This window comes from Protopterus annectens, chromosome 9.part0, assembly GCF_019279795.1.
Source record: "Protopterus annectens isolate FY-2018-M chromosome 9.part0, PAN1.0, whole genome shotgun sequence".
NCBI classification, from domain to species: domain Eukaryota; kingdom Metazoa; phylum Chordata; order Ceratodontiformes; family Protopteridae; genus Protopterus; species Protopterus annectens.
The window spans coordinates 259,914,569-259,942,033 of record NC_056743.1 but is presented as its reverse complement, the minus strand read 5'-3'; the positions used below and the strand labels follow the sequence as shown (position 1 = coordinate 259,942,033).

Sequence of the window (27,465 nt, the reverse complement as noted above, 5' to 3'; positions counted from 1 at the left end):
TTCAAAAGACCAGATGTGAAAGGCTTGTCTTAGTTTTCCTTACAGCAAATGGCACTGTTGCTACAATCTTGAAGTTCACATTTTACAGTGTTTTCTTTCATTTAAGAAACAAGCCTGTATTTTACATTTATATTCACAAATAGAATTATGTATCAAACGCTATTTGACTAGGCTGGCAGCCTTCACCCATCTTCCCCAATCTTCACACCTGTACATCATTAATTTTGTAAAAGCACAAAGTTTTTAAATTTAGCTGTAAACTTGTTTCTTACCAGAGCATATTCCTAAATGCAGAGTTCAATAATATTAAACTCTGAGAACTTGGTAACAGCAACATAAACAGACTTGTTTGAGTCAATCAGGACACTATCCCAGTTTGCTATCACAAGTGTGTCACTTCTTACCCCATGGTTTCTAGTGGCAAGGTCTAACATATATATATATATATATATATATATATATATATTTTATGATCAAGTTTGATTTTACTATTGAATTACAGATGAAGATACCAAAATCTTTATTAATTATATAAGGTGCAAGCAGAAGTAGGAAGTGTGACGATGTGAGGTACTGCCAGCTATGGTCTGAGAAGTAAGGCAGTGGATATCTAACATATACCAGCACAGCTAGCTGGAATTTTGTAAAGAATTATATGTCATTTGTATATCAACTGATTTGTACAGATGCTCATGTTGAAAATTTTATTTGTAGAGCTGCTTGCGCTAAAAATGTAGTAACAGTGGGTCCTGCTAAACAAAAAAGAAATACAGCTGTATGTCAGACTGTATTGTAACTGTTGAAATAAATCAATTGTAATGGAGGATACTGAAAGAGAAGAGGTTAATCTCAGTCCAGCTAACTTTGAAAACCTCTTTCAGTTTCTTTTGCTTCCTCAGAAGCAACAGATCACAATGGTGGCCTAGAAAGCGACGAGCATGATTATCCGGTTTTGCCAGTAGCCCAACAACTGGAGGAACATGAACATCAGTTACGGAGGGAAGGGGAGAATGAAAGGGAACAATTTAATCGGAAAAGAAATCTAAATGGCTTCTACACCAATGGGAATGCGTCTGGACAGTTTTCAACAATGGCACCACAGCATTTCAACAAGAAAAGAGGCAGGTGATAATGACTTTGTTAACATTAACTGTAATATGGTTGTAAATCTCTCTGGATGGAATTTGTCAGATGAACAATTTACTGTGTTGAATTTGGGGCCGAAATATGTCCCTACTGGGCTACCTAGGAAACATTTTAAACCAGGAAATATTCCTTTTTGTTCGTAAGTTGCACCTCCAGGTTTTTTATGCTAACAGTGATGCTAAGTTACCGTGTACTGATGCTACTATGGAAGAAAATTTTCATTCTTATTTTTCAGATTTGAATACATCTATGGATCATGTGGAGAATAATGCTTGTTGTTCCTATTTACACTTCTGTTCTGCCTATGAAAAATATATATATCCCCCCATTCTAATGAAAAAATTATACATTTTAATTTAATGTTAAAATTTGCCATGAATGAGTTGTGTGATAAGTTGTTATACAATACGAACAATATTTGTTATAATATGACATTAAGAGAGTGGAAAGGCCTAAAAGAACTGCAAGAAAGAAGGGATTTAATTATAAAGCCATCAGATAAGGGAAATAAAATAGTAGTAATGGATTTTCATCAGTATTACAAAATGTGCTTAGAGCATTTACAGAATAAAGATGTATATGAAAATAGTGACATGAAAAGTTATAAAGAAGCTATAACTAAGTTTCAAGAATTGCTACAAAAAGGTGTGAGGCCAGGGTATTTTACAGATGAAGTGCATAAAAAAATTTAATAGTGAAGGTTGTGTTCAAGCTACATTTATTTGTTTGCCTAAACTGCATAAAGACACGAATAACCCACCAGGATGTCCCATTATTTCAGCGTGCAAATATTTCTTACATGGGGTTGGGCTTTTGTTGCATAATATTTTTTTTCTGTATGTCTTCAGAATTCCATCCTATATCAAGGATAGTTTGATTTTTTTGGATAAGACTTCCCATGTTAACTGGAATAAAAACATGTATCAGATAATTAAAAGTTTATATACATCAATCCAACATAGGGATGGGCTTCATGCTATATTGTACTTTTGGGGGGGATAGCCCCTTAACAAATTATTTGGTTGATTTGACTTTTGTTTAAGCAATATATATATATTGTTTTACATATAATGAAATCTTTAAGCAAAAACAGGGAACAGCCATGGGGGGGGACACCATTTGCCCCCATGTATGCAAACCTATTCATGGCTCATTTTGAAATGGCATGTTTGTACAAATGGAATTTTAAGAATTATGTAAAATATTATTTCATTTTATAGATGATTTAATTTTTATATGTGATGGGGTAAGAGTGAAATTTTGCAGTTTGTTGCTGATTTACAACAAAAGACATTTAATTTGTCTTTTGGGTGGGCTACGATATGGAATCCGGGTCTCCTATCTAGATCTGACACTTTAGGGTTTGGATAATGGTAAAATTTGTACTGGGGTACATAGGAAATTTTTAGATGGAAGCCAGTACCTGTATGCTACTAGTTGTCACTCCCCTCCGTTCCATCATCTTTGCCATATGGTGAATTTTTAAGATTTTCTAGAATATGTAATGTTAAAACAATGAGTGAGAAGGTCACTGAAAAACCAATCAGTAAAAACAAAATGAAAACTCCAGCAAAGCTAGACCTTCCACAGAGTGACCACCCAAACCTCTTGTATCAGACGCACATAGGATATATGCAAATGATCCTTATGAACATCAGGTGTTTCAGCTAACTGGTGATTCTGAATGCCCATGACTTGTTTCGTCATTTTACTGGACAATTTCAGGCCAATAAAGCCATTGAGACAAATTTGTTGGAAGAACTGTACAATACTTCAATTATGTTTTATAACAGAGGTTATAGTAAGAAAGCAATAGAAGAAGCTAAGCATAAACTGTGTGTTAAAATAAAAAAATAATGTTACTGATAGGTTGTGGGACAATGGGGTACAGATAATAGTGGAAACAAGAATGAACAAATGTATTATGTTAGCACATATAACACTCAAAGTGAAGAAATTAGTATTATTGTAAGATATTATTGGAATTTTCTCCATAAAGATGGGGATTTGAGTAAGCACCTTATGATGTCATATAAACAGGGAAGAAGTTTAAAGGATACGCTTGTTCATGGAAATTTTGTCTTACCAAATAGTAGCTTAAATGTTGGTCCAAAATCTATGGGCACTTATAAATGCAACAGTTGTTCTATTTGCAAATATATAATATGTTCCTTTGAATATATGAATAAAATCAAATATGTACCAAGGGGACATTTTTCTTGTAACAGCACGGTAGTTATTTATGCCTTAAGATGCCCGTGTGGCTAAGTTTTAAAGTGATGTTGATGGGATATATCAGGGACATAAAAAAATCAAAAGGAAGACAAGATTTTGGCATGTCATTTCAGAGATGTACATGGTAGTGATTTTTCTATGTTTCAAGGTTGTATTTTAGAGCAAATATTTGTTGAAAACGATGACATTCTTTTGAAAGAAAAACTGTTTTACAAAGTGTGTTTTTATTCTTAAATATGATACTTTGGTCTCTATGGGACTAAATGGAGAGGTTAACTGGAACTATTTTATTTAATTGTTTGATTTATTATTGGCTGAGTTTGTGTTTTTTATATAAAAGGTACCACATTTTTAGCTGGATTTTATAACTCCTGGAAGGTCTTGTACTGAGGTGTTAGAGAATAAAATACTTTTGGATCTGAACCAACGGTCTTAATTGGCTCTATATCACTTCGATGAAATGGCAGAAGTTCGAAGACCATATGTTCGAACTTCTAACCTCGAAGTGCAAAACCATCGAAGGCTTAGAACAGCGATTTTTTTCCCAGGGAAAAACAAATCGCTGTTCCAAGAAACACACACAACACAAGTACACCAACAAAACAGCAATCCACACATATACACTTAAAATCCTACATCTAACCCTACACTAAACTGTACAAACACTTACTATCTAGCCACTTACCTTAACCCAAACCCTAACCCTAAGATCCGTCACTATCGCACACTCACCTGACCCGCGCACTAACCCTAACTCACCTATCCCACCCTAACCCTAAAGTCTGTCACTATCGCACACCCACCTCACCTGTGCCCTAACCCTAACTCACCTAACCCGTGCCCTAACCCTAATGTCCGCACAATCGCACACTTATCTGAACCCGACCCATAACTTTCCACCACAGTGCTGAAAATAGCGAAGTCGCAGAAACGGTCAACCAATTCTTTCCCTGGGAAAGAATTTGGTTTTCCGCAGCTTCGCAATAATCAGTTTTTGAACTGCTGAAGTTTTGACGAACTGATAGGAACCCGTCTTAATTTTCTTATCGCTGTTGTTTGGACTAACTTTGAAAAATAGTCTGAAATTAAACTACCTGGTTTAGGCCACAAAGACTGTATCTTACAGTTCTGATTGCAGAGACAAAATGTCTATGAAAATCAGGACTAGGAATCCAACTGTATTGTACTTAGGGGTGAACTAATTGCTACCCTGCAAGGGTGGAAGTTTTTGAAATGGTTTTACAGCTTCCAGATGCTATAACACATCTTAGCAAAGCTCTGTGTGTGTATGGTAATATATATGTGCTACATTCTGGTTCAGTTTCTAGTAAAATGGGTAGTGTGGGAACCAGAGATAGATGACCAGATTATGTGATGTCTTTCTGTAATCCAGCACTGAAATGATGTTTTAATACTAGATGAGACAGAAGTCTCAGGTCAGCCTGTTTGTGAAACCTGCACCCACATTATCTTGCCTTGCTTTATTAAGTAGGAAACCGCAATTCTTTAGATCAGTAATGAAAATACAGTGAGATTAGTTAAGTATTATTTTCCTGTATCTGTGTGAACCTTTCCATCTGTTCTATTTTTAATATTTCCTGTGACAAACTCTGCTGTCTACTGTAAATACATATTTAGTATTTTCATATTCTTTTATTATTATTAAATATATTTAAACATTCCATAGTGGGTGGTCTATTAGAGAACATTTTAACCTTTGAGAGTACTTATATTTATTTGGTGACACTGAGGCCACTACTGAAAGCCTTGCTGCAGTGGTCAAACACTACCATTTGTATTAGTATTCATTTTACTCTGTACAATTGGGTGCCCTGGTAACAGCCTTAGAATAGCTGGCTTTGGAGTGCTCTGGTGGCAGTATCTACCTTACAGGACAAGGCCCAGGAAGAGTGTGCCTTAACCTTGGCTGGAAAAGTTATACCACGGTGGGAATAGCACAAAACAATAGCAGAGGACAACCATCTGCATTTAATCTGTTTAGATACTGGTAAGCCTTTCTTGGTCCCACCACAAGAAATAATAGACTGTTTAGGCCTACTTGTCAAAGGAAAAAACTTCAAAGACCAATTCACGTTAGGTTCAAGCAAGGCATCCTTTATCACTTGCAGCAAGGAGACAAAGCATGTAGGCACAATTTTTGTCTGAATTAATGGTGATTACTATGTTATTCTTATACAGTTGTCTTCCTGTCACACAGAAGATGTTACTATTCTTTTGCTGACGTAGTTAGACACAGCTTTCTGTATGTTCTACAGAAAATGTTACTAGACTTATTGCTGACTAGGTTAGATTATTTACTAGCTTGCAAAACATTTTGAGAAAAACAATCTGGCCTTGGGCTTATTTTAGCCCATTTTAACTTTTCAATTCTTCAATTCTACTGCTCTAATACATGTGTTACATTTTGTCTGGATTCAAGGTACATTTCTAGCTTTAGTACAAGTAATGCTGACTATGGTTTATACTTTCAAGCATCTATTGTTTTCTTTATCAATGCTTCTAGCAGCTGCATACTTTCTCATAGCATAAGCAGAAATGAATATCTCTAAGTTTCATGACCGTAGCAGAAATGAAATGTCTCTTGTTATTTTCATGACATTAGCAGAAATTAAATGCTTCTTGTTAAGTTTCGAATAGCTGTACAGATTCATGCAGTGTGAACAGAATAAATGTATTAACCTTTTTAAACCTGGAATGCACTAAGCATACATATTACTATTATATATTTTTCTAACATTTCCCCCCTTTTAATACTTTTATTCTACTTTCAAGATAAGCATAAACAGTTTTTTCTTCCCCTAACCTCTTCCTACTCAGGATTTGCAGTTAAGAGAGTCATTTAGTTTAAACTTATGAAAGCATTTTCAGTTTTTTTGCAATTCTTCAAGTTCAGCACCTTGGTATAAGGTTTCTGAAACTGACATGTCTATAAAGTCTTTAATCAGTCTTTTTATGCAGGGGATGCATCAGCAGACACATACCACCAGTAGGATTATTCCAACAAAGATGGCAATCAGAATGTTCATCAGGATACTGCCCCACCCCCCAAACAATTTCTGGAAAAAGTCCGTCAATGGATTTGGTCCTGGTTTGGTCATGGCTGAACCTGCTGAATTACCTCAAGATGGCTGTCTATCTCATGTTTGTGGTCAGGAATATACGAACAACACTCCTCCTGGATTAAAGCGCATGTACCTCCTCTCGCCGCTAGGGTGAAGTCAAGAGCCATGCAATTTTGAAGCACCACTGTTCTCAAGGCAGTCAGTTCATCAGTCACCAGTTCTAAGGCAGAAAAGTTGCATTGCTTATTATTTTGAGAAGCTTAGACAATTTTCTCAGTTCCCAGATTGATTTCGTTGCTCCATATGCTGGCATTACACCTGCCCACGATATAACAGTATCACTCAAGTCCATGTGTGTCAGTCCATCGCCCACAGCATGATGGTTTTTCCAGCATGCATTGATTTGCCCCAGTGGATTTGATAGGTTTCTTGATTTCTCGAACATTCCGAATTTTCTCTTGAGGTAAAACTGCTGTGTATTGTATAGCCGGAACCAGGTAACCCAAAAAACAACTGCCGGACCAATTCTCAGGTAACCATTTGTATGCTTTTCTACCGCATACAAAGTAACAATCTTCGACTTTAGTAGTAACTTTACTATGCCCTGGCTCTGCATGAAACATTTTTTTGTCAATTATAGACAGTTGTTTATAGAGTTCAGCAATATGTTTTACTTCTTTAGTTGTCCTATGCATCAGTTCAAAAAATGTATCATAGCTTGTGTTGCAATAGGAACTGGTGTCATCAGGTTTAGTGTAGCATCTATAGGGAACAGTCACATTGCAATTGCTCCAACCCATCTGAACTGTATCATTCTTGTAAAAACACACAGTTCCCTTTTGTCGAACAGACAAGTGCAATGCTACTTTATCTTGTGATGTGACATCTAATGCATCATGAATTAGGTTTTCCCAGGTCTTGTTGGCTCCTAGGGGAACTGAAGTTAACAGTAACCCCCCATATGCTGTTGGTAAGGCTGTGCAAATCCAGCTATTCGAAACATTGAAAGTTTCACCATACACATATTTGATTGCCTGGTAAGTGTTAAAGTTTGGGTACCACTCTGCATGCTTGTTCAGTTCAATTTGTGTGGCTGAGAAAAGGAATGGCCACAACAAAAAGATTATTGTCACTAGTATAGTCAACAGGACGGTTATGCAATACTTTTGTGGAAACGGTTGTTCTGCATTTCTGTTTTCTCCAACTCTTCCGAGTAGGTGTATTTGGATCTTACTGGATTCCGTCATCTTTTTTGGACACGTGCTCTTACTCTCTGCCCTAATAGGACCTTCAGCACCGATGGTTTCTTCACTGGGGTTGAGAAGGATCAGTCCTATTGATCTGACCCCCCTTTGTAGCCAGACTTTGTGCTGAGGACCCCTATGGAGAGGTAAGATTTTTGTCCAACTCAAAGTTCTTAACCAGCTTGCAGTGCTTCAGGTGTATACACGAAGCTCGTTCTGCTATCTTAACTGCAGTGGGTGTCGAAAGAAGCACCTGGTAGGGACCCTTTCCACCTTGGTGATGACCATTTCTTCCTCTTGATGTTTTTGATCCACACCCAATCTCCGGGCGTCACTGCCACTTCTGATGTCTCGGTTTGTTTTCTATCTGAAACAGAATTTGACTGTAACAGATGTTTAGAACTCAACAACCTTTTCATATATTCAGCTAGTGTGAAATCAGCTTCCTGGTCTGATGACATGAGAAGTTTCCACTGGGGTGTATAATAAGCCCTTCCAAATAATTTTTCAAAAGGAGTCAATCCTTTTGCTGTAGGGATAGTTCTCATGCTCAACAGTGCCAGGGGCAAACATATAACCATTTTTTCCTGTCTCAGCTATTAAGTTTCTCAATTTATTTTTTAGTATACCATTATGCCTTTCAACTAGCCCTGCAGATTGTGAATGGTATGCACAATGATTTTTTTAAAGAAATACCAAAATGCTTACTCAACTGCTGTATGGTTTGGTTTGCAAAGTGTGTACCATTGTCACTGTAGATCCTTTCCGGAATACCAAACCTAGGAATGATTTCCTTGACAAGTACTTTTGCCACTGTAGCTGCATCTGGATTTTTGGTTGGAAAGGCTTCCACCCATCTGGAAAACATATCTACAATGACAAGACAATACTTCTTATTTTCACATTTGTTCAATTCTATGAAATCCATACAGATAGTGTGAAACAGATATGGTGGTATAGGGAAACTCCCTTGCTTGAGCTTTATCACCCCCTGTGCATGATGTTTGTTACAAATCTGACACATCAAACAAAATTTTTTAGAGTAGTTTGTAAATCCATAAGTTGTGAACCCCTGGTTCACCAGCTGTACAATCCCCCCCCCCCCCCGTTGAGACATGGCACTGCCCATGGCTCAACAAAGCTGCATATTGAAACAAATTAGAGGGTAGTATCGTTTTTCCTTCTCTAGAGATGTACAGCCCCTTTTCTAGGATTGCTCTTTGGTTTTATCCACCGTTGTTTTTCAGCTTGCGTAGTGAGTGTCTGCATTGTTTTTAACATATCTAAATCTAAAATCTCAGAAGGTTGTAATTCCTCATTTAAAAGAAATACTTCTGTGGCTGCTTGTTTTGCAGCTACATCAGCTCTCGCATTACCTTTTGAAATCCTATCTTGTTGCTTGGTGTGAGCTGTGCATTTACAAATGGCTACTTTCTGAGGTAACTGAATAGATTCTAAAAGATCTAAAATAAACTGTGCATGACTTATAGGTTTGCCAGTAGATGTTATCATTCCCCGATTTTTCCACTGTTGCGCAAAAACATGTACAGCAGAAAAAGCGTACAGGCTGTCAGTAAAAATGTTTACACATTTACCCTTTGCTAAGGTACATGCCCGTGTCAGGGCAATCAATTCTGCTGCCTGTGCAGATAAGTTGTGTGGTAAAGGTTTTGCTTCTATAATCCCAGTATCAGAAACTACTGCATATCCTACTAGGTTCTGTCCTACAGAACCCCTTTTGCACGAAACATCCACGTAGTATGTCACCTCGGCATCATCCAAGGGGACATCCGTGAGATCTTTTCTAGGTAGTGTCTTTTGCTCAATTACCTACAGGCAGCGGTGTGGTGTGCCGTCTGCAGTGGTCGGGAGCAGAGTAGAAGGGTTTAAAGTCATGCATCGCTCAATTGTCATATGAGGTTGGCTCAACAATATAGTCATACAGGAAAGATGCCTAGCAGGGGAAAGATATGCCACCTTTTCTTGTAGTAAAATAATCGCGACTGCATGAGGTACTCTCAAAGTGAGAGGATGGAACAAAACTACTGAGGCTGAAGCCTGTACTGCCATTGCAGCTGCAACTACTGCTTGTACATAGTAAGTAAGAATCGTGCCACTGGGTCTAGTTGTGGTGAATAGTAAGCAATGGGGCGTTGCTTATCCCCATGCTGTTGTGTTAATACTGATATCATGTAACCCTGCTTACAATCTACAGTTTGGAAAAAATGTTTATGGTAGTTTGACAATCCCAGAACTAATGAGGACGCTATTAACTGTTTTAGTTTGCAGATTCTGCCTCTAGTGTCCAGTGTAACAAATCCTGCGCTGCTATAGGCTTTTTATATATAAGGTCAGTCAGAGGTGCAGATTCCAAGGCATAGTTTGGAATCCAGCTTCGGCAAAAATTGGTTGTACCCAGGAAGGACGTCATTTCCTTCTTGGTAGTGGGTTTTGGTGCTTGCAAAATTGCTATTTTTCTGTCCTCATCTAATGTTCTACCTTCCTTGGATATTACATATCCCAGGTATTTGACTTGTTTTTTCCAAAGTTGCAGTTGACTTTTATTTACCTTATGTCCTTCAGCGGCTAAAAATCGTAGAAGTGCTATGGTATCTTCTCTACATTCCTGCTGGGTGGGGGCTGCCAGCAAGATGTCATCAACATAAAGTAAAATCTGACTGCCTCTTGGTGGGGTGAATCCCGCCAAGTTGCTTGCCATTTCTTGTGAGAATATTGTTGGACTTTCACAATATCCCTGTGGTAGTCACGTATATGTATACCTTTTCCCCTGAAATGTGAATGCAAACCAATACTGGCTATCAGGGTGTATTGGTATCGAAAAGAACGCATTGCTGATGTCTACCACAGAAAATACTTCTGTTGATGTTTCAAATCATTCAACAGGGTGTGTGGGTCTGGCACCGTAGGTGCTCTTAGTATTACTGCATCATTTACAGTTTGTAAATCTTGGACCATACGCCATTCTCCATTGGCCTTTTTAACTGGAAATAAGGGTGTGTTACATGGTGAATCGGGAGATTCTACTAGTATCCCTCCTTTAAGTAAGGCTGCTATAATAGGCTTTATCCCTGCCTCTGCATCTTTTCTTAAAGGATACTGTCTTTTTTGTGGTCTGAATGCTGACTTTGGCGTGATAGTAACTGGTCCCGCTGTACGAATGAGTCCTACATCTGATTTTCCTGTTGACCAGAGAGTCTCTGGTATATTTCTTAAGGCATTTTCTTCCTCCTTAAACAGGAGCGTCAATCAGCTGTCCTTGCTAGACTGCAAGTGCACAGCTGGGTTGGTCTGAGTTATCCAATTCAGCTTCTGTATTTGTATTCCCTGTTCTGTTAGTTCTAGTTCTGTCTGTTTCTCCCATCTCGTGACTTTTTCTCCTAGGTCTGCCCATTCTATATTTCTGTTTTTGGTTAAGCTAACATGTGGTAATCGATTAGATTTATAAAGTGCAAATAACTCCTGGGGCAATGAACAGCTGGCTACACTGTTCCCTTCTGTGTCCCAGTACAGGTTATGCAATACCAATCTGTTTGCATGATTTTTCAATAATTCTTGATCATATTCTTTATCAGGTCCTGGTGTGTTACAATAATACAGGGTACAGTGCAACAGGTGTTGCTTATCAATGTCAAGGGAGGGGAACTTACTGATGGCTACATTCATTAACTCTTTGGTCACAGTCCCTGGACCAGTCGTAACCAAGTCCTGGCTGTACCAATAAAACATTTCACCCTCCGATTGCACTGCAAAGGTATTAATTTGTTGCTGTGCTTCCATACCCTGTATGGTTGGGACTACTGCTATACCAAATAGCTGCATGAGGTCTCTGCCCAAGAGGTTTACTGGGCATTTTTCAGAAACAACAATTTTGCTTTTTTGTGTCAATCCTGAAACTGGATCAGTTATTGCAATGTTACGGGAGAGAGGCTGCCGATACAGCTGTCCATTAGCTGCTTTGACCAGTATGTAATCAGGTGACTCTGTGTTTTCTGGCAGTTTGGAGGGATGTATCAGGGTTCGTGATGCCCCTGAGTCACACAAGAATTTGACTTCCCTCCCTTCTACCAAGAGTGTAACTTCTGGTTTCGTGTCCGCTAAATAGAGCTCCAAGCTCACTAAAGCTAGGTCTAATATTTCATTTTCTTTATTGTCACTAACTTCCTGCACTTCCTCTACTCCCTCTATCACATTCTCTTTTGCCCTTTCTTTGCTAGCCTCTTCTAGTGATTCCTGACTATCATATAGTCAGTCCTCACCCTCCTTGTCTTCCTTTGTTGCCTTCTTGTTTTTCTTGCAATCCCTTGCCAAATGTCCCTTTTTACCGCATTTAAAATGCTCTCCCCTTTTCTTCCGCCCTTCAAAGTCCTCTGATCGTTGATCAGATTATTTCCCTGTGCGTTTTTCTTGCCTTTTTTCCCGGACTGTACTACAGAATAAATGTATTAACCCTTTTAAACCTCGAATGCACTAAGCATACATATTACTATTATATATTTTTCTAACACTCCTAATGGACTTGGTTCTGTTAAGGTAGCACCTGAGCTGCCAGAGCACATCTCAATGTATGTAGAGTCTGTTGCCCCTTGTTTTTTGGCTCTGGGAAGAAAAGTGGGGAGTAATGGCTTGATTTAAAGTAAAATCAGAAACAACTTTAGGCGTAAATGAAGGATTTGTGTGTAATATCACCCTATTTCTATGTAAAACCAGACAGTCATCACCCACCATGACAGCTTTCTACTCAGATGTCACAGCAACAAGTAAACCAGTTTTCAAAGTAATAAATTGCCTAAAAAGATGGTTCAAAAGGAGCTAAGTTCAGTTTTTCTAGAACAAAACAGTGATCTCGAGGAGGAGGAATTTGCTTGCAAAGAGGTTATTTTTTTATTTGGTTTGAAAGATTTATCCTCCTGCCATTTTCTTTTGGAGGCCTGCTTGTTGTTAAACTGTGATTTCTGCTTGTTCTGCTAAAGGATTGAGAAGTTAGAGTAGAACCTGGGTACTATAAAATCCTAGAAACTTCAGGCATCAATTTACCTCTGTCATATATCAGATCAGGGCTAACTCGAAAATTAAGAATTTCAGAATTCTAATCAGAAAATTTTTGATCACGCAATCAAACAAATCTTTTCAATACCACAGAAGCAGCAGAAGCTCTAGACACCATCAGCACAATCATATACACTTCCTCAAAACAAATTTGAAAAACTTGAGCCAAGTTAGAAACAATCTGATTCAAATATGGCCTGCCTTCTTGAGACAATGAACAACAAATTTTTCCAGCAAAAAATTTTTCCAAACTTAATTCAAGATCCTAAAGGTTAAGATAGCAGAAGCAAACAATCTCTTACCTTGTTTGTTTAACCATTTGCCCTTCTTGTTAGAGGTTAATGGGTTAGAGAAAGCCAAATATTTATTGTTAGCCGTTACTGCAGCAGGGTTAGCTCACAGTTAAGAATAAAGAAATGTATAAGCTAAAAATACCCTTTAATGCTTATTAGCTTCTTTAGAGTATGCATTGTTCTACAGTGTCCTGGTCAAATTTCTCCTAGTCAGAATGAATACCACCCAGAGTCTCCCTTGAAAAGAGGAACTAACCTGGTCAACAAAGTATAAATACAATAAATAAAATACATTTTATAAAACAAACAGCACTGAGTTATAGAATGCTACAAGTCCTAACTTTGCGTGCAGACAAATTTACCACTTACTAGGTGCTGGGCAAGAAGCACAACAAACTGCTTTATGAAGTAGGTATGTTCTCAGACAAGTACGCAATCCCTTACCTTAGCATTTAATCAAAGTATCTTTCCCAACCTCAGATCACAGTCCCAACAAAATCTACTGGAAAGCATCACAAGAACTGAGCTTCTGGCCTGGCAATACTGCCTCTCTATTTTTCAACCACATATTAGCTCAGTTACTGCTTTTCTCTAGAACTCCCAGATCACCTCTAGTAGAACTATACACAGCCATTTAAAAAAAACACCAAGCAGTACAGCTTATGTGCCCAATCCTAAGCCTGAGAGAGGTAAAATGTCTTACTCTGTGAGGTTCATTTCCTTTAGTTTCTCAATATCCTTCTTCTGTCGTTCCTTAAACTCCTTAGCTGCTTCTTCCTGAAAGACAAATATAATACATTTGAGAAAAGAAAGCTGAGATTATACTGTCAAATTACTTTTATGCTGGAAATTTTGGCAGCAAGACTGTTCAAAAATGTCAAATGTTATCCCAAGGCTTAATAATGACAAATGATTCCCAACATGTCTTTCAAAACACAGCTTTAAGTCAAATCTGCATACAAACCTGAATACAAAGCAAACAAATGACCCCTTAACACAGCCAAGTAAGGGTTGCAAGACTGCCACAGTAATTTTAATTTGACAGACACAATGCATTCTGATGTCACTCAAAATGTGGCACTAGTGTAAAACAATTACACAAAGAAATCTTTATCAATATTCTAACCCAGTATAACTGGAACACATTAAAATCGATGCCTCTTGATTCTGCCCTCTCACTTTTAAATGAAACATTAACAAACACTGTTAACAGCCTAGCCTTGTAGAGAGTCAAAAATCAAACTATGCATCATGGCTAACTAAAGAAACAAAAAAAAAATTGTGGTTCAAAAAGAAAAAGCCTAGAAAGACTGATAATGCAGATAGCAAAATGCATATATATATATATATATATATATATATATATACACACACACACACACACACATATATATATATATATATATATATATATATATATACATACACACACACACACACACATATATATATATATATATATACACACACACACACACACACATATACATTTAGCCATCTGAGAAACCTTGCTAAGGACCATATTAAAATAGCAAATAAAAAGAAGTTATGTACTCACCGTATAACGTTCCATCTGAGTAGGTAACTTCATTTGGTCATCAACCTGTGAGTATTGGATCCAACCTGGATCCGAGCCGGCAGCTTTCCAAGCTAGAGATCCGAGCTCCAAGCTCCTCCCCCTTACCCATAATACCCTGCGACCTCCTTCCAATCCTCAGATTGCGTTTGCCCACCTATATAACCACAAAACAACAACCTGAAGAATCCTAACCTAAGGATTAACAAAGGACCTGATAAACCATCCTAGGGTCCAGGTAATCAAAGAACCAGGTTAGGGGGAAGGAGGGAGGGTCGGCTGCTGACAAATGAAGTTACCTACTCAGATGTAACGTTATGGTGAGTACATAACTTCTTTATCTGAAGTAGTTAACTTCATTTGCTCATCAACCTGTGGGACAGAGTCCCCAGCTACCAAAAAACTTGGGAGGTCCTCAAGGAAGGATATTCCAGAGCACTGCAGAGCCCAAAGCCACTCTTCCTCTGGACACTAAATCCAATTTATAGTGAGAGATAAAGGTATGCGAGGATGCCCAAGTAGCCGCAGAGCAAATGTCATCCAAGGGAACTCTAGACCAGAAAGCAGAAGATGTAGCCATAGAGCGAGTAGAATGAGCATGAACCCCTATAGGCTCTGGTAGGCCAGATAGTTTGTACGTGAGCAGAATGCAATTAGAAATCCATCTGGCCAGAGTCACTTTAGAAACTGGCTTACCCAAGAAGGGTTTTGCACAGGAAACAAAGCGCTGATCAGACTTGCGGAAGGCAGTTGTTCTGTGTAAATAAAAATGCAACTGTCTATGAACATCTAACAAATTAAGTTTGTACTCCCCTTTGTTTTGATAGTTAGGGAAAAAAACTGGGAGATTAATGGACTGATTGATGTTCGCCTCGGAGGCCACTTTGGGTGGAAAGGATGAGTTAGTCCTGAGAGAGACCCTGTCCTTATGGAAAACAAGATACGGAGGCTTAACACAGAGGGCCTGAAGCTCAGACACTCTTCTAGCTGAGGTAATAGCTACCAAAAAGGCAGTTTTCCAGCAGAATTTCAAATCAACAGAAGCAGCAGATTCAAAAGGTGGTCCAGTCAGAGCCTGAAGGACCAAAGTTAGATCTCATGGAGGGGCGGAGTTCCTGACAGGAGGTCTCAAGAGAAACGTACCTTTCAGAAAGGTCTTACAAATTTTGGTGGAAGCGAGGGGACTGAGACGGTCTCCAATGTGAAAATGGGAGATGGCAGCCATTTGAACCTTTACAGTAGAAGAACTGGCCCCTTGCTGAAATATATAAGATAGAAAATCGAGCACTGCTGGGATGGGAGCAGTGAAAGGGTCCAAATTCGTATGGAACGCCCAAATGGAAAACTGCTTCCATTTACTATTGTAAACCTTCCTGGTAGAAAGCTTATGCGCTGCAACCAGGATAGATCTAACTGCAGATGACATAGCGGGAGTCCTAGCAACTAATGGAACTGGATCAACCAAGCTGAGAGCTTGAGATCGACCAGGTTTGGGGGTCTTAATCCCTAAGGATGAGCTATCAGATCTGGGATGGGATCCAAGATCCAGAGAGGAGCTATAAGATGAGACCGTAGGCACGGGAACCAGGCTTGACGAGGCCAGAATGGGGCTATGAGGATAATCTTGTTCCCCAACCGACGAGCTTTCTGTAAGAATTTTGTCGTCAACTGAAGAGGAGGATAACCATAAAGAAGACTGGGTGGCCAAGCATGGACTACAGCGTCTCTGGGGCTTTCCCCCCGAAGGGGGAATTAGAGTGAAAACCTCGCTGCACTTCACGTTGGAAGGCGACGCAAAGAGATTGCAGCAAGGCTGACTCCACTTGCAGATCTTTTTCGCTACTAAGGGATTCAGAGACCACTCGTAGGGCGAAAGGATAGTTCAACTCAGTTTGTCAGCTAGGATGTTGGACCAACCCGGAATGTGCGCTGCTAACAGAAAGTGGTTGGTGGATATCACCCAATCCCAAACTCTCATGGCCTCTCGGCAAAGAGGGTAAGACCTGGTTCCCCCCTGTCTGCTGATGTACCACACCACTTACATGTTGTCTGACTGAATTGCAATAGTCCCTGGAGGGAGAAAGGCATGAAGGGCTTGCAACGCTTGAAGCACCGCCCTCATCTCCAGAGCATTTATATGCAGAACGGTCTCTGTCTGAGTCCACGTACCTTGGACAGTTCTGCCCGCGTAATGTCCCCCCACCCAAGGCGAGAAGCGTCCGTGGTCACCGTGGCTTGGGGCTGCGGCATAACAAACGGTCGTCCTTCCCGAAGCTCTCGAGATTGGAGCCACCATGAGGGAATTTCTGCAAACTCTGCTGAGAGGAATCAGTAAGTCCAACGGGTGGTGAAGGATGGACCACTGAACCTGCAAAGTCCACTGGAGAACCCTCATGTGCAAGCGAGCTAAGGGCATGAGATTGATTGCTGCTGCCATGGACCCTAAAGCTCTCAGGACTATCTCCACTGATGGGGCAGGTGACTGAAGAAGGGCTAAAACGTGTAAGGTCAAACTGCGGAGTCTGTCTGATGTCAAGAAGGCCTTGGTCTGAAGCATGTCTATTCTGGCCCCTATGAACTCCAAGACTTGAACTGCTTGAAGGGATGACTTCTTGAAGTTTATGGTGATCCCAAATTGGAATGCTAGTAGTAGGAAGCAATCCCTGGCTAAGCAGAGTAGATGCCTGGTGGGGGCAGTAAGGAGCCAGTCATCTAGGTAAGGAAAAACCTGTATTCCCTGAAGTCTCAGGTGGGCCGCTACAACTGCCAGGACCTTGGTGAACACCCTGGGGGCTGTTGTGAGGCCGAAGGGTAGGACCTTGAACTGGTAATGACTGGCACCTAGCCGAAAGCGGAGGAACCTCCTGGATCACCTGTCCATGAGAATGCGATAGTACGCATCCTTGAAGGCTATGGAGCACATCCAGTCCTTCTCCTACAAAAGGGGCAGGATGGATTGAAGCGTGACCATCCGGAATTTCTCCTTGGCAATAAAGAGGTTCATTGTTGAAAGGTCGAGGATCGGCCTTAAGTCCCCCGTCTTCTTTGGCACCAAAAAGAACCTGGAGTAATTGCCTAATCCGGATTGGCCTGGGGGGACGTGCTGGATGGCTCTTTTTCTAGCAGCTTTTTTTTACCTCTAAAGCTGCAGCCTCCCTCTGACTGGGTGGTACATCGGGGAGAAGCCTCGACCAAGGTCGGTCAGTTTATGAAAGGGATTGAGTAACCTCTGGATATTATTCAAAGCACCCAGCAATCTGCTGTGATTGACTCCCATTGGGCCAGGTGCTTCGAGAAACACCCCCCCCCGACTGCCTCCAGAGAGGAGCAGTTGGGCAACCCCTCAGGGCTGCTGCGTGGGTCGGTCAGAAAAGGGTTCCCGAGACCCAAAATTTTTCGGGCCCCCCCCTGCCTCTGGGCCGGCGTCCACCTTGTCCCCCTCCGCCTCTGAAGGACGAAGGGTCCAGAGCGTAACTGGACTGCTGAGACTTTCGGAACCACATCTTCTTTTGTCCTCTCTGGTTCCTGGAAAAGGACCTTTGAGGAGCCGAGAATCGAATTCAGATGGCAGACAGCGTCTTCCCGTCTTTCTCGCTCTGAACCAATGTGTCGAGGACGGTCTTCCCGAACAGAGTAGAACCGTCAAAGGGTGCATTCGCGAAGGATGCCTTGAAAGGTTCCGAAAAGTCACAACGCCGGAGCCACGCGTGATGCCTTAAGGCGATGCCGGACCCGCTGGCTCTAGTGGCCCCTTCCGTGGCATGGGAAAGTAGCCACATAGACGTGTTTGAAACAGATTTCAGAGTGGCCATGCGAGCCAAGAAAGTCCGTTTGTCCTCGGCCGACACGGACTCGGGGAGACTCAGCATATTCTTTCACCAGATCCTGCTGAAGTCTAATTACATGGGCCAAATAATTCAGTGCCCTTATGGAAAAGGTAGCTAAAGCAAACATCTGCTTCCCGATACGATCCATCGTCCGAGACTCCTTATCAGGAGGATGGACCGAGGAACTATCCTGGGCAAGTTCCTTCTTGGTGGCTGCCGCCATCACCATGGCATCTACCGGGGAACCCTTATTCCAAGCCATTCTATTCACAGGGGGACTAAGAATCCTATCTGGCCTCCTGGGGATTGACTCCACAGTGTCCAGTTCCTTCCACGCCCTGGTAGTGATGAGGTCAACCAGGGGATCGGCCAGAGTGGACACCCAAGAGGTAGACGGGCCTACGAACGCCTCCAGAAACACCGACTCGTCAGAGGAAGGTTTTTGGACTGGCCACCCCCCCTTTTGGCAGAGCATTTCCATAATGTCTCCAAAGGAGATGTCTTTGGGGGGTGATTTGGGGGAACCCTCCCCTTCCTCCAAATCGGTGTCCTCCGTGAAGGACTCAGGGGAGTCCAAGTGGCTCCTCCTACACTTACGTTTGTGAGGGACCTCCTCGGTGGGGCTGTCCGAAGAGGGCTCACCAACAGGGTCATGTTCCGCCAGTGGAAAGGGCTGGGGCGTCAACACAGGCTGTCCCTGGGACTGGATGATGGAAGACAAGCCCAGCTGCAAGGGAGTGGGGGCAGATCCCTAAGAAAGAGTAGGGGGTCTCGAACCTCTCGAGAGAACCCTCTCCACCATGTCGAAAGCAGAGGGTGAGCCAATCTCTCTGGGCTCTGTGGTTAACATCCTTGGATCTGGCGCGGGGATCGGCGTTGGAGCCAAAGCGCTTGGACCCGAGAGGGAAGTGTGTTCTGACCGAAACTGAGCCAAAGACACACTAGCCCCCTCAGATCCGATGCATGGCTCTCTGCCCCGAGAGCTCGGATCCGAGAAGGGATCCGACAAACTCGAGGGCATGGCCGGCGTTGAGGTAGTGATAACCATCGGGGCCGACTCCCTGACTCAGAGACTCCTCGGATCCGAAGTCTCCGAAATCCGATAGTGGATCGGAGAAGGAGCTATCGGGGTAAAAAGTGGGGCTGAACTCCTCCCCGGAGTGGGGGGAGGATGCAGCAACACTCCCATCTGCAGTTGGGTTCGGAGAAAGCGACACATCATCCGGTCCATATCAGCATCAGAGAGGCTATAGGTCGACCTTCTAGAAGCTGCCGAAGATGGCCGCGAGGGCTATCGCGACGACCTTGAAGATGGTCGGGTCTCCTCCTCTGGCTCCGGGGAGAAGTGTGGAGAGCGAAACCGAGGGGAGGAACGCCTGGAGACCTTCTGGAGTGAAGAGAGCAGTTTGGCCAGCGGGGCTGAGTCGGCCCGCCACTTGTGGCTTCTGTGCTTCTCTTTCTCCCTCTCTCCTCTCTCTCTTTTCTGTTTTTGAGTCCCTCTCTCCCTGGGAAGAAGTGGGAGGTTGAGTCCCAGCCAGGGGAGGGGGGACAGCAGGCTGACCAGCCGCAGCTATAGCCACCGAGGGAGAGGCGGAAGAAGCCGACTCCGCGGGTAGGAGACCCGCCAGAATCAGCTTATTCCTCCTATCCCTCAGGGCCGGGGGTTAAAGGCTGCACAAATCTGGCAGCCTGAGGTCAAGTGTGATACCCCCAGGCAGAGAATGCACTGTGTGGCCATCTACTGGGGATAGCTTATGGCCACACTCAGTGCACTTAGAAAAGATGGCCTTTGGGGCCTCAGCCATGATTTTTAAACAAAACACACGCACGCCCACACAAACACCTAAGGGAAAGGAGGGGCCTACTAGGATTTAAACTACGAGGGAGTAAACTCAGGGGTTTAAACTATAAAATTAAACTAATCACACACACTAACACTAAGATAGATTTTTATCAAAAATCCACTTACTAATCACCTGAACGCTAGGAGCTTGAAAACCCGTGCTTGAAAAAGCTGCGGCAAATGAGATCTGAGGATTGGAAGGAGGTCGCAGGGTATTATGGGTAAGGGGAGGAGCTTGGAGCTCAGATCTCTAGCTTGGAAAGCTGTCGGCTCGGATCTAGGTCGGATCCGATACCCACAGGTTGATGACCAAATTAAGTTAATTACTTCAGATCCTATAATACTAGCCTTCAATATAAACACCAAAAAATATTTTTTCTTTTGTTCATCACAAAACAAACTAATACATCCTAGCCAAACCAACACACATTTTCCTTCTACTTTTATTACCCATGACTCAGTATCATTTCAAATCAACTCCTACTTTATAAAGGCATTATAGAATTAATAATATTAACAATTTACCTCTCATTCTCCCCCATCCTGTCCTAATCAGTCATTTAATTCTCCTTCCTCCCAGTCTTAACCTCTGCCATAAGAAAACTTCTATTGAAACTAAAGTCAACCTCTTTGAATGTTGACCAACTTCCAACAGAATATATAAAAACGGCAGCTGATGTTCCATTCCTGTTATCCACACTGATAAACTGATTCATATCCAAGAGATGTCCCATTCATCTGGAAAAAAAAATCTACACTATACCACTCAACAAAGGTGGCAAATAAACAGTATTTTCCAACTATACACCCATTTATATCCTATCCAATCTAACAAAACAATAGAAAAATTCAACCACTAATATTTTATACAGTGTATTAACTCTAAAAACCTTCTCTCCAAAACCCAGCATGGTTCTGGACCTCACCACAGAAATAGCACTGTGCTCAACATTATAAATACCATACACCAACACAGGAATGACAGCAACCTGGTATCGCCCTCATTCTTAGATTTACCAAAGACATTTTACACCATATCCTATCACGTTCCTATTGCGTTATCGAATTGCTGAAACTTCGAACCTGAAAACATCGAACACAAATGTTTGAAGTTTCAGCAATTCAAATTAAAAAAAGAAACAAAAAACAAAAGCAGCTCAATAACTGTTGTAAGCGGGGGGGGGGGGGCAAGCACCAATGCACCTCCCCACACCACCCCAATCTTTAAATATACCAACTCCGCGACCACACTACAGTGCAGTAAAGGGAATTATACAATGACCCCCATTAATATTCCAAAACGTGCACGCTGATTGGTCAGCGTGTCCGTTGTAAATCAAACTTATACTAAAGGAAAAAGGTCCAGTCGCCCAGACTTTTTCCATTAGTATAAGTCTTTTTTTTTTGTGTGTGTGTGTTAAACAGCAATGGAGAATGGAAGAGATCTGTTGCTGTAATCTCGCTATGTTAAATGGGTTTAACATAGCGAGACAGCTTTAAAAAAAGCAACGGAGAAAGGAAGATCTCCATTGCTTTTTTTTTAAAGCTATCACACTATGTGAAACTGTTAACATAACGAGACACCTTTTAAAAAGCAACGGAGATCTTCCTTTCTCCGTTACTTCCACACACAGCTCTGATGGACTGCATAAGCCTACGCATGCGCAGTACATCAGAACTGCCGCAGAATACTGGACAGCTGTGGAAGGGCAGCACAGAGGCATTATACAATGCCATTATTTAAGAAAAGTAAGTATTTTTTTTTCTTAAATAATGTCATTGTATAATAGCAGTAACCCACTTCTGGGTGTGGGTAATGCTGGATTTACCCATGGTTGTCTTTGTTTGGCCACTTGGGTTTCGCCCTCATGACCAAACCACACCAACCATGGGTAAATCAAGCATTACCCACACCCAAGCGGGGGTTTATTGCTTAAATATTCCCTTTCCGCACTGTAGTGCGATCTCGGAGTTGGTATAAAGAGCGGGGTGGGGTGGGAGGGTGCAACCTCCCACGTGGGCGGCACAGGGGGCTTGCCCCTCTGTGTACGACAATTGCTTTCTGTCCATTTTTTTTTTGTGTGTTCGAAATTATAAAACTTCGAACATACAAGTTCGATCTTGTGGTGTTCAAAGTTTTATAGTTTTGATCACGTAATAGGAACCCATCCTACCATCAACTTATTGAACTTTCATCCCCAAGTGTCACCCAATCCTCACTGTCATGGGTCCATAGCTAGCAAATAGTCAAATGGAAACAAAGCTCCTCCTTCCTACCAGTCACTTCCGGCTTCCCATAAGGATGAATATTAGGCCTCACTTATTCAATGTTTTCTACTAAACAATCTACATACTGCCACCCATCTACCTAGCATTGTTGAATATGCTGATGAATCAACCCTTGTGTGTAGTCTCATCCTACCAATAGTTTAGGACATCACCCAAAACTTTGCAAAAAAATTTATACCTGCTTTTAAATCCGAAAAACAAAAAACTTATGCTCTTCACTCAAACTACAACAAAATGAAACATACTCTTAAAATAACCTCATCCAACAACACAAACACTGAAATTATAACCCAAATAAGACTTTTGGGCATCCTAGTTGACAATAACCACAAACCTGCTCAACACATACTGTAAGGCATTAAAAGAAACACCATAAACTTGGCTCCCTCTACAGAACCAGAGACTACTGGCAGATGACGTACGAAACACTTTCACCTAGCTATCTTCTTCCATCTCAACTATATGCTTTACCTATTCTTACAAACCTAAATACTACACTTAAAGCTAAAGTCTCTGCCTGTTACAATAAAACAGCCAACTCGGCTGCCAACCTTACACAGAGGACTCATTGTTACAGAGTCTTTATACAACTAAACTGATTTGACTTGCCCAACTATTAGATACATTTACAACTTATTACTGTTCACACTTATATACAAGCTCCAGAAAAAAATAACCATCATTAAAAGATAACTTTGCAGCACTATTCTGCAGGTAAAGACCTTGGATGAAACAAGAAACTCTTAGCAACTGTCTAATAACTCATCAGCAGACTTATTTATGTAAACTGTGGAACACCATCTCAAAATACCTACAACAGACTATATAAAACTTTCCAACTACAACCCCATACTAAAACACACAAACCACTCGTTGTGCACATGCTCCTCAACAAGATAAACAAGTGTTATGTACTCACCATAACGACAGATCTGTGTTTTCTGTCTCCATCTGGTTCAACCTGTGGAACATCAGATTTGACTCATATTAGACACTGGCCAATTCCAAAGTCTGTAGCCCACTTGGTTCCACCTCACTTACCCATAACCCCCCTCCTTTAACTCCTCAGATCAAGTTTGCCCAATGAAAAGATCATTATGAAAAAACATACAATTCTGGAAATGTACATTCAAAAATGGATGATGACAACCAAGGAGGAAGCAAGACTCTAGAAATCAGAAACAATCTCCCATGTCTGGTCTTTTTAGGAGATGAAACTCACCAGGTCAACAAAAAGGTGGGGCAGAAGGGTGGGAAGGTTGAACCAAATGGAGACAGGCAACACAGATATATTGCTATGGTGAATACATTACTTTCATATCTGATGTCTGCTCAGTCTGACTTCAACCTGTGGGACAGAGTCCTCAGCCACAAAAAAAATTCGTTGGGAGGGACTAAGAAAAGATATTCTGCAACACAGCAGAGCCAGAAACAGTCCTAGATCTAAAATGGATATCCACAGCTTGTAATGAGACAACTGTGGAATAATCCAACCAAGTAGTGGCTGTACAAACCTCATCCATTCATACTCTAGAAAAGAAAGCCATAGAAAAAGCCAAGGTTCTTGTTGAATGACCCTTAGGCTTATGTGGAAGGGACCTGCTTTTTAAAGAATATGTAAACAAATCAAAGCCACTTGGATAAAGTCACTTTAGATGCAGGTAAGCCCAACCTGGATTTTGAAAAAGAGACAGATAACTGAAATTGATTTTATAAAAGCTTTGGTATGGCCCAAATAGAATCTTGACTAGGAATATCCAAGCAATGTGAAAGGTATTAGCCTTCATTAGAAAAAACTGGGGAAAAAGGCAAATTAACAGAAATGTTAAGGTTATTTTCTGAAACCACCAGAACAGAGGAGAAACCTCATCTTTGTGGAACATCAAATAAGGAGGTGAAGAGTTGAGAGCTTGCAAATCCGAAACCCTCCTTGCAGAAGTAATCACTACCAAAAGTAACATTTTCCAAGTTAAGAGCTTAAAATAAAAGACGAGAGACAGACCTGCGGAACTCAAAAATGTTATTTCCAAAAAACAGGTTAAGTGCTTTCATCTTAGAATGTACAAGACCTCTTCAAAAACTAAAAACCATCTTGCAAACTACATTTCAAATACCATTTGCATTGCTGACACACCTCCAAATGCACCAATCAAATTGTAGAGTGCTCGTAAAACCCTTGAAATATTAAATACAATACATGAATACGGTTATTAATTTAAACATGTTTATGAAACAAAAATATAAATAAAATAAGAACATTTAATCAAAACATGTTGGCTCTTCCCTGCAATTCACTTATAATTGAGATGATATCATTAATACCCGAGGGAGAAGTTGCATCAAGACTGATTTGCCAGTACATTTCATACTGTTAACAGTTTTTCCAATCTGCTGAGAAAGGGGAAACTGGCACTTGCTCAAGAACCAAAAATTTAAATTTCACAAAATCCTTGCAAGTCAAAGACTGCCTAGCTAGCTCACTTTTGTTGTCCTTCCTTTTAATACTGTACACGTGTTGATAAATCCTGCAACTAAGGGCACTGACCATTTTCCCAATATAAAAAACATGACGACATGCACAGAGAGAGAGGTAAACTACTCTCTCTCTCTGTAACAATACTTTCCCCCTTGACTCTTATTAGCCCTTTCTCAGGAGATTGGAAAAACAAACTGTTACAGCATGAAATGTACTGGCAAAATCAGTCTTGATGCAACTTCTCCCCAAAGTATTAATGATAATATCTCAATTAGCAGTGAACAGCAGAGAAGAGCCAACATGTTATGAATAAATTTTCTTATTTTGCTTTATTTATATTTTTGTTTCAGAAAAATTTTTAAATTGTTAACAGTATTCATGTATTGTATTTAATATGTTTTGCAGGTTTTTCGAGCACTCTACAATTTGATTGGTGGATTTGGAGTTGTGTCAGTGACAAATGGTATTTGAAATGTAGTTTTCAAGATGGTTTTTAAGTTCTGAAGAGGTCTTGTACATTCTAAGACAAAAGCGCTTAACCTATTTTTTGGAAATAAAGTTTTTGAGTTCCCCAGGTCCGTCTCTTGTTTTTTATTTTGTACTGGCTGGTGTGTTATTAGAGACCACTCAGCACGTTTTCTGTTACAACTTAAGAGCTTCAAAAATCAGAGATAGTTGAAGATTCTTATGGGGCAGCCTGCAAAAAACTTGTAAGACAAAGGGAAAATCCTGGGGGGGCAGGATCCTGCACGGGAGGAAATAGCAAAAAGGTACCTTTGAAAAATGCTTTGGAAATCTTGAAGGAAGCCAGAGGCACATTATCCTTGCCAACATGAAAATTAGAAACAGCCACTAACTGAACTATAATCATGGAAAAGCTAGATCCTGATAAACAACTAGGCAAGAAAATCTAAAGCAGACTCCAGAGGCAGAGAGACAGAATGCATACCTCTGTATTCTGTCTACATAGCAAAACTCTTCCATTTACTGGAACAGACTTTCCTAGTAGACAGCTTTTGATAAGATAATATATGAATGGCATCCTGAGAAAGCTTTGGATTTCTGGCCATCAAAGGAACTGGAGGAATCATGTGATTGACTTGAGGGACTGCAGGTTGGGAAAAATGAGATACAGAATGGGATCTAGTACCCAGATGAGGGTTACTTCAGAAGGGTCTACTTCAGATAAAAGAAATCCCACTTACCTGACTTTCATAACATTGAGCCGAGAACACAAAGTCCAAAACACCGACATTTAACTAAAGGTAAGTAACCAGTTGGCCAACCTGACAAAAACTGAAATGGAAGCAAACAAAACCCACCAACGTGGGGGGGTTTACACCCCCCCAAACTAAATATACTAACTCCAAGATCGCACTACCATGGAGGTCAGGGGAAAAGGTCAACATGCTGGCCAAGCAGTTACTTACCTTTAGTTACATGTCGGTGTTCCGAGTGGTCAGTGTTTTGGACTTTCGGTGTTCTCGGCTCGATGTTATGAAAATCGGGCAAGTGGGATTTTGTTTATATGAAGTGGACCCCTTCAGAAGAGACCAAAAGAAGGGAAACCACACCTGATGAAACCAAAATGTGGCAATGAGGATTCACTGCAGCTGGCTGCTTTCTGGAAAAATATCATCAAGGGGAACTGGAGGGTAACAGTAAAGAATCCTGGTGGCTAAGCAAACACTAGAGCATCCATGGGTGACTGTCCGAGGGGAAACAGTGGTGCAATAGTTACTGCACTTGGTGCTGTACGGAGGCAAATGGGTCGCAACATGAAGTGCCCCAATGCCAAAAAATCCAAGCTGCAACTGTCGGATTTAGGGACCATTTGTGAGGCAACAGAATGGTATTGCTGAGGCTGCTGGCTAGAATGTTGGACTTTTCCTAGGATGTGCATTGCCAGCAGAAACTGCTGAGAACATATCAAACATTACTAAACCCACATGGCCTCCCAACAAAGAGGATAAGAATGTGCTTCCCCTGTCTGTTGTGATACCAGACAACAGACACTGTCCACCTGCATCACAATCACACCTCTTGGAAGGGCATCCTGAAAGGCTTGCAATGCAAGGAGGACTGCTCTCATCCACAGAACACTAATGTGAATGTGGGACGCTGTGGAAGACCAAGCCCCTTAAACGTTCTCCCTCTGAAATGCCCAACCGCAAGAGGGAGTCATCTGTGGTGACTGTGGTCGAGGAAGAAGAAATCAAATGGTCTTCCATCAGTTACCATGGGAGAATGCAACCATCAATGAATCTGTATTTGTCACATCTTCATTAATTGTATGGGAAAATCCAAGGGATGAGTAAGGAAGGACCACTGAAAAGTCGGAGTCCACTGTAATATCTTGCTAAAGGAGCCAACTCTATAGGCACTT

At 41.2% G+C, this 27,465-nt stretch overlaps 1 protein-coding gene across 1 annotated transcript in view; it reads right to left on the bottom strand.

The window, feature by feature from the left end:
• NAT10 (N-acetyltransferase 10) overlaps window positions 1-27,465 on the bottom strand; it is a 1,889,152-nt gene that overhangs the window by 84,246 nt on the left and 1,777,441 nt on the right. The window contains exon 27 of the mRNA XM_044082846.1: window positions 13,772-13,845. Coding sequence (XP_043938781.1) covers window positions 13,772-13,845 — 74 coding nt within the window. The remainder of the gene's footprint in view (window positions 1-13,771; window positions 13,846-27,465) is intronic.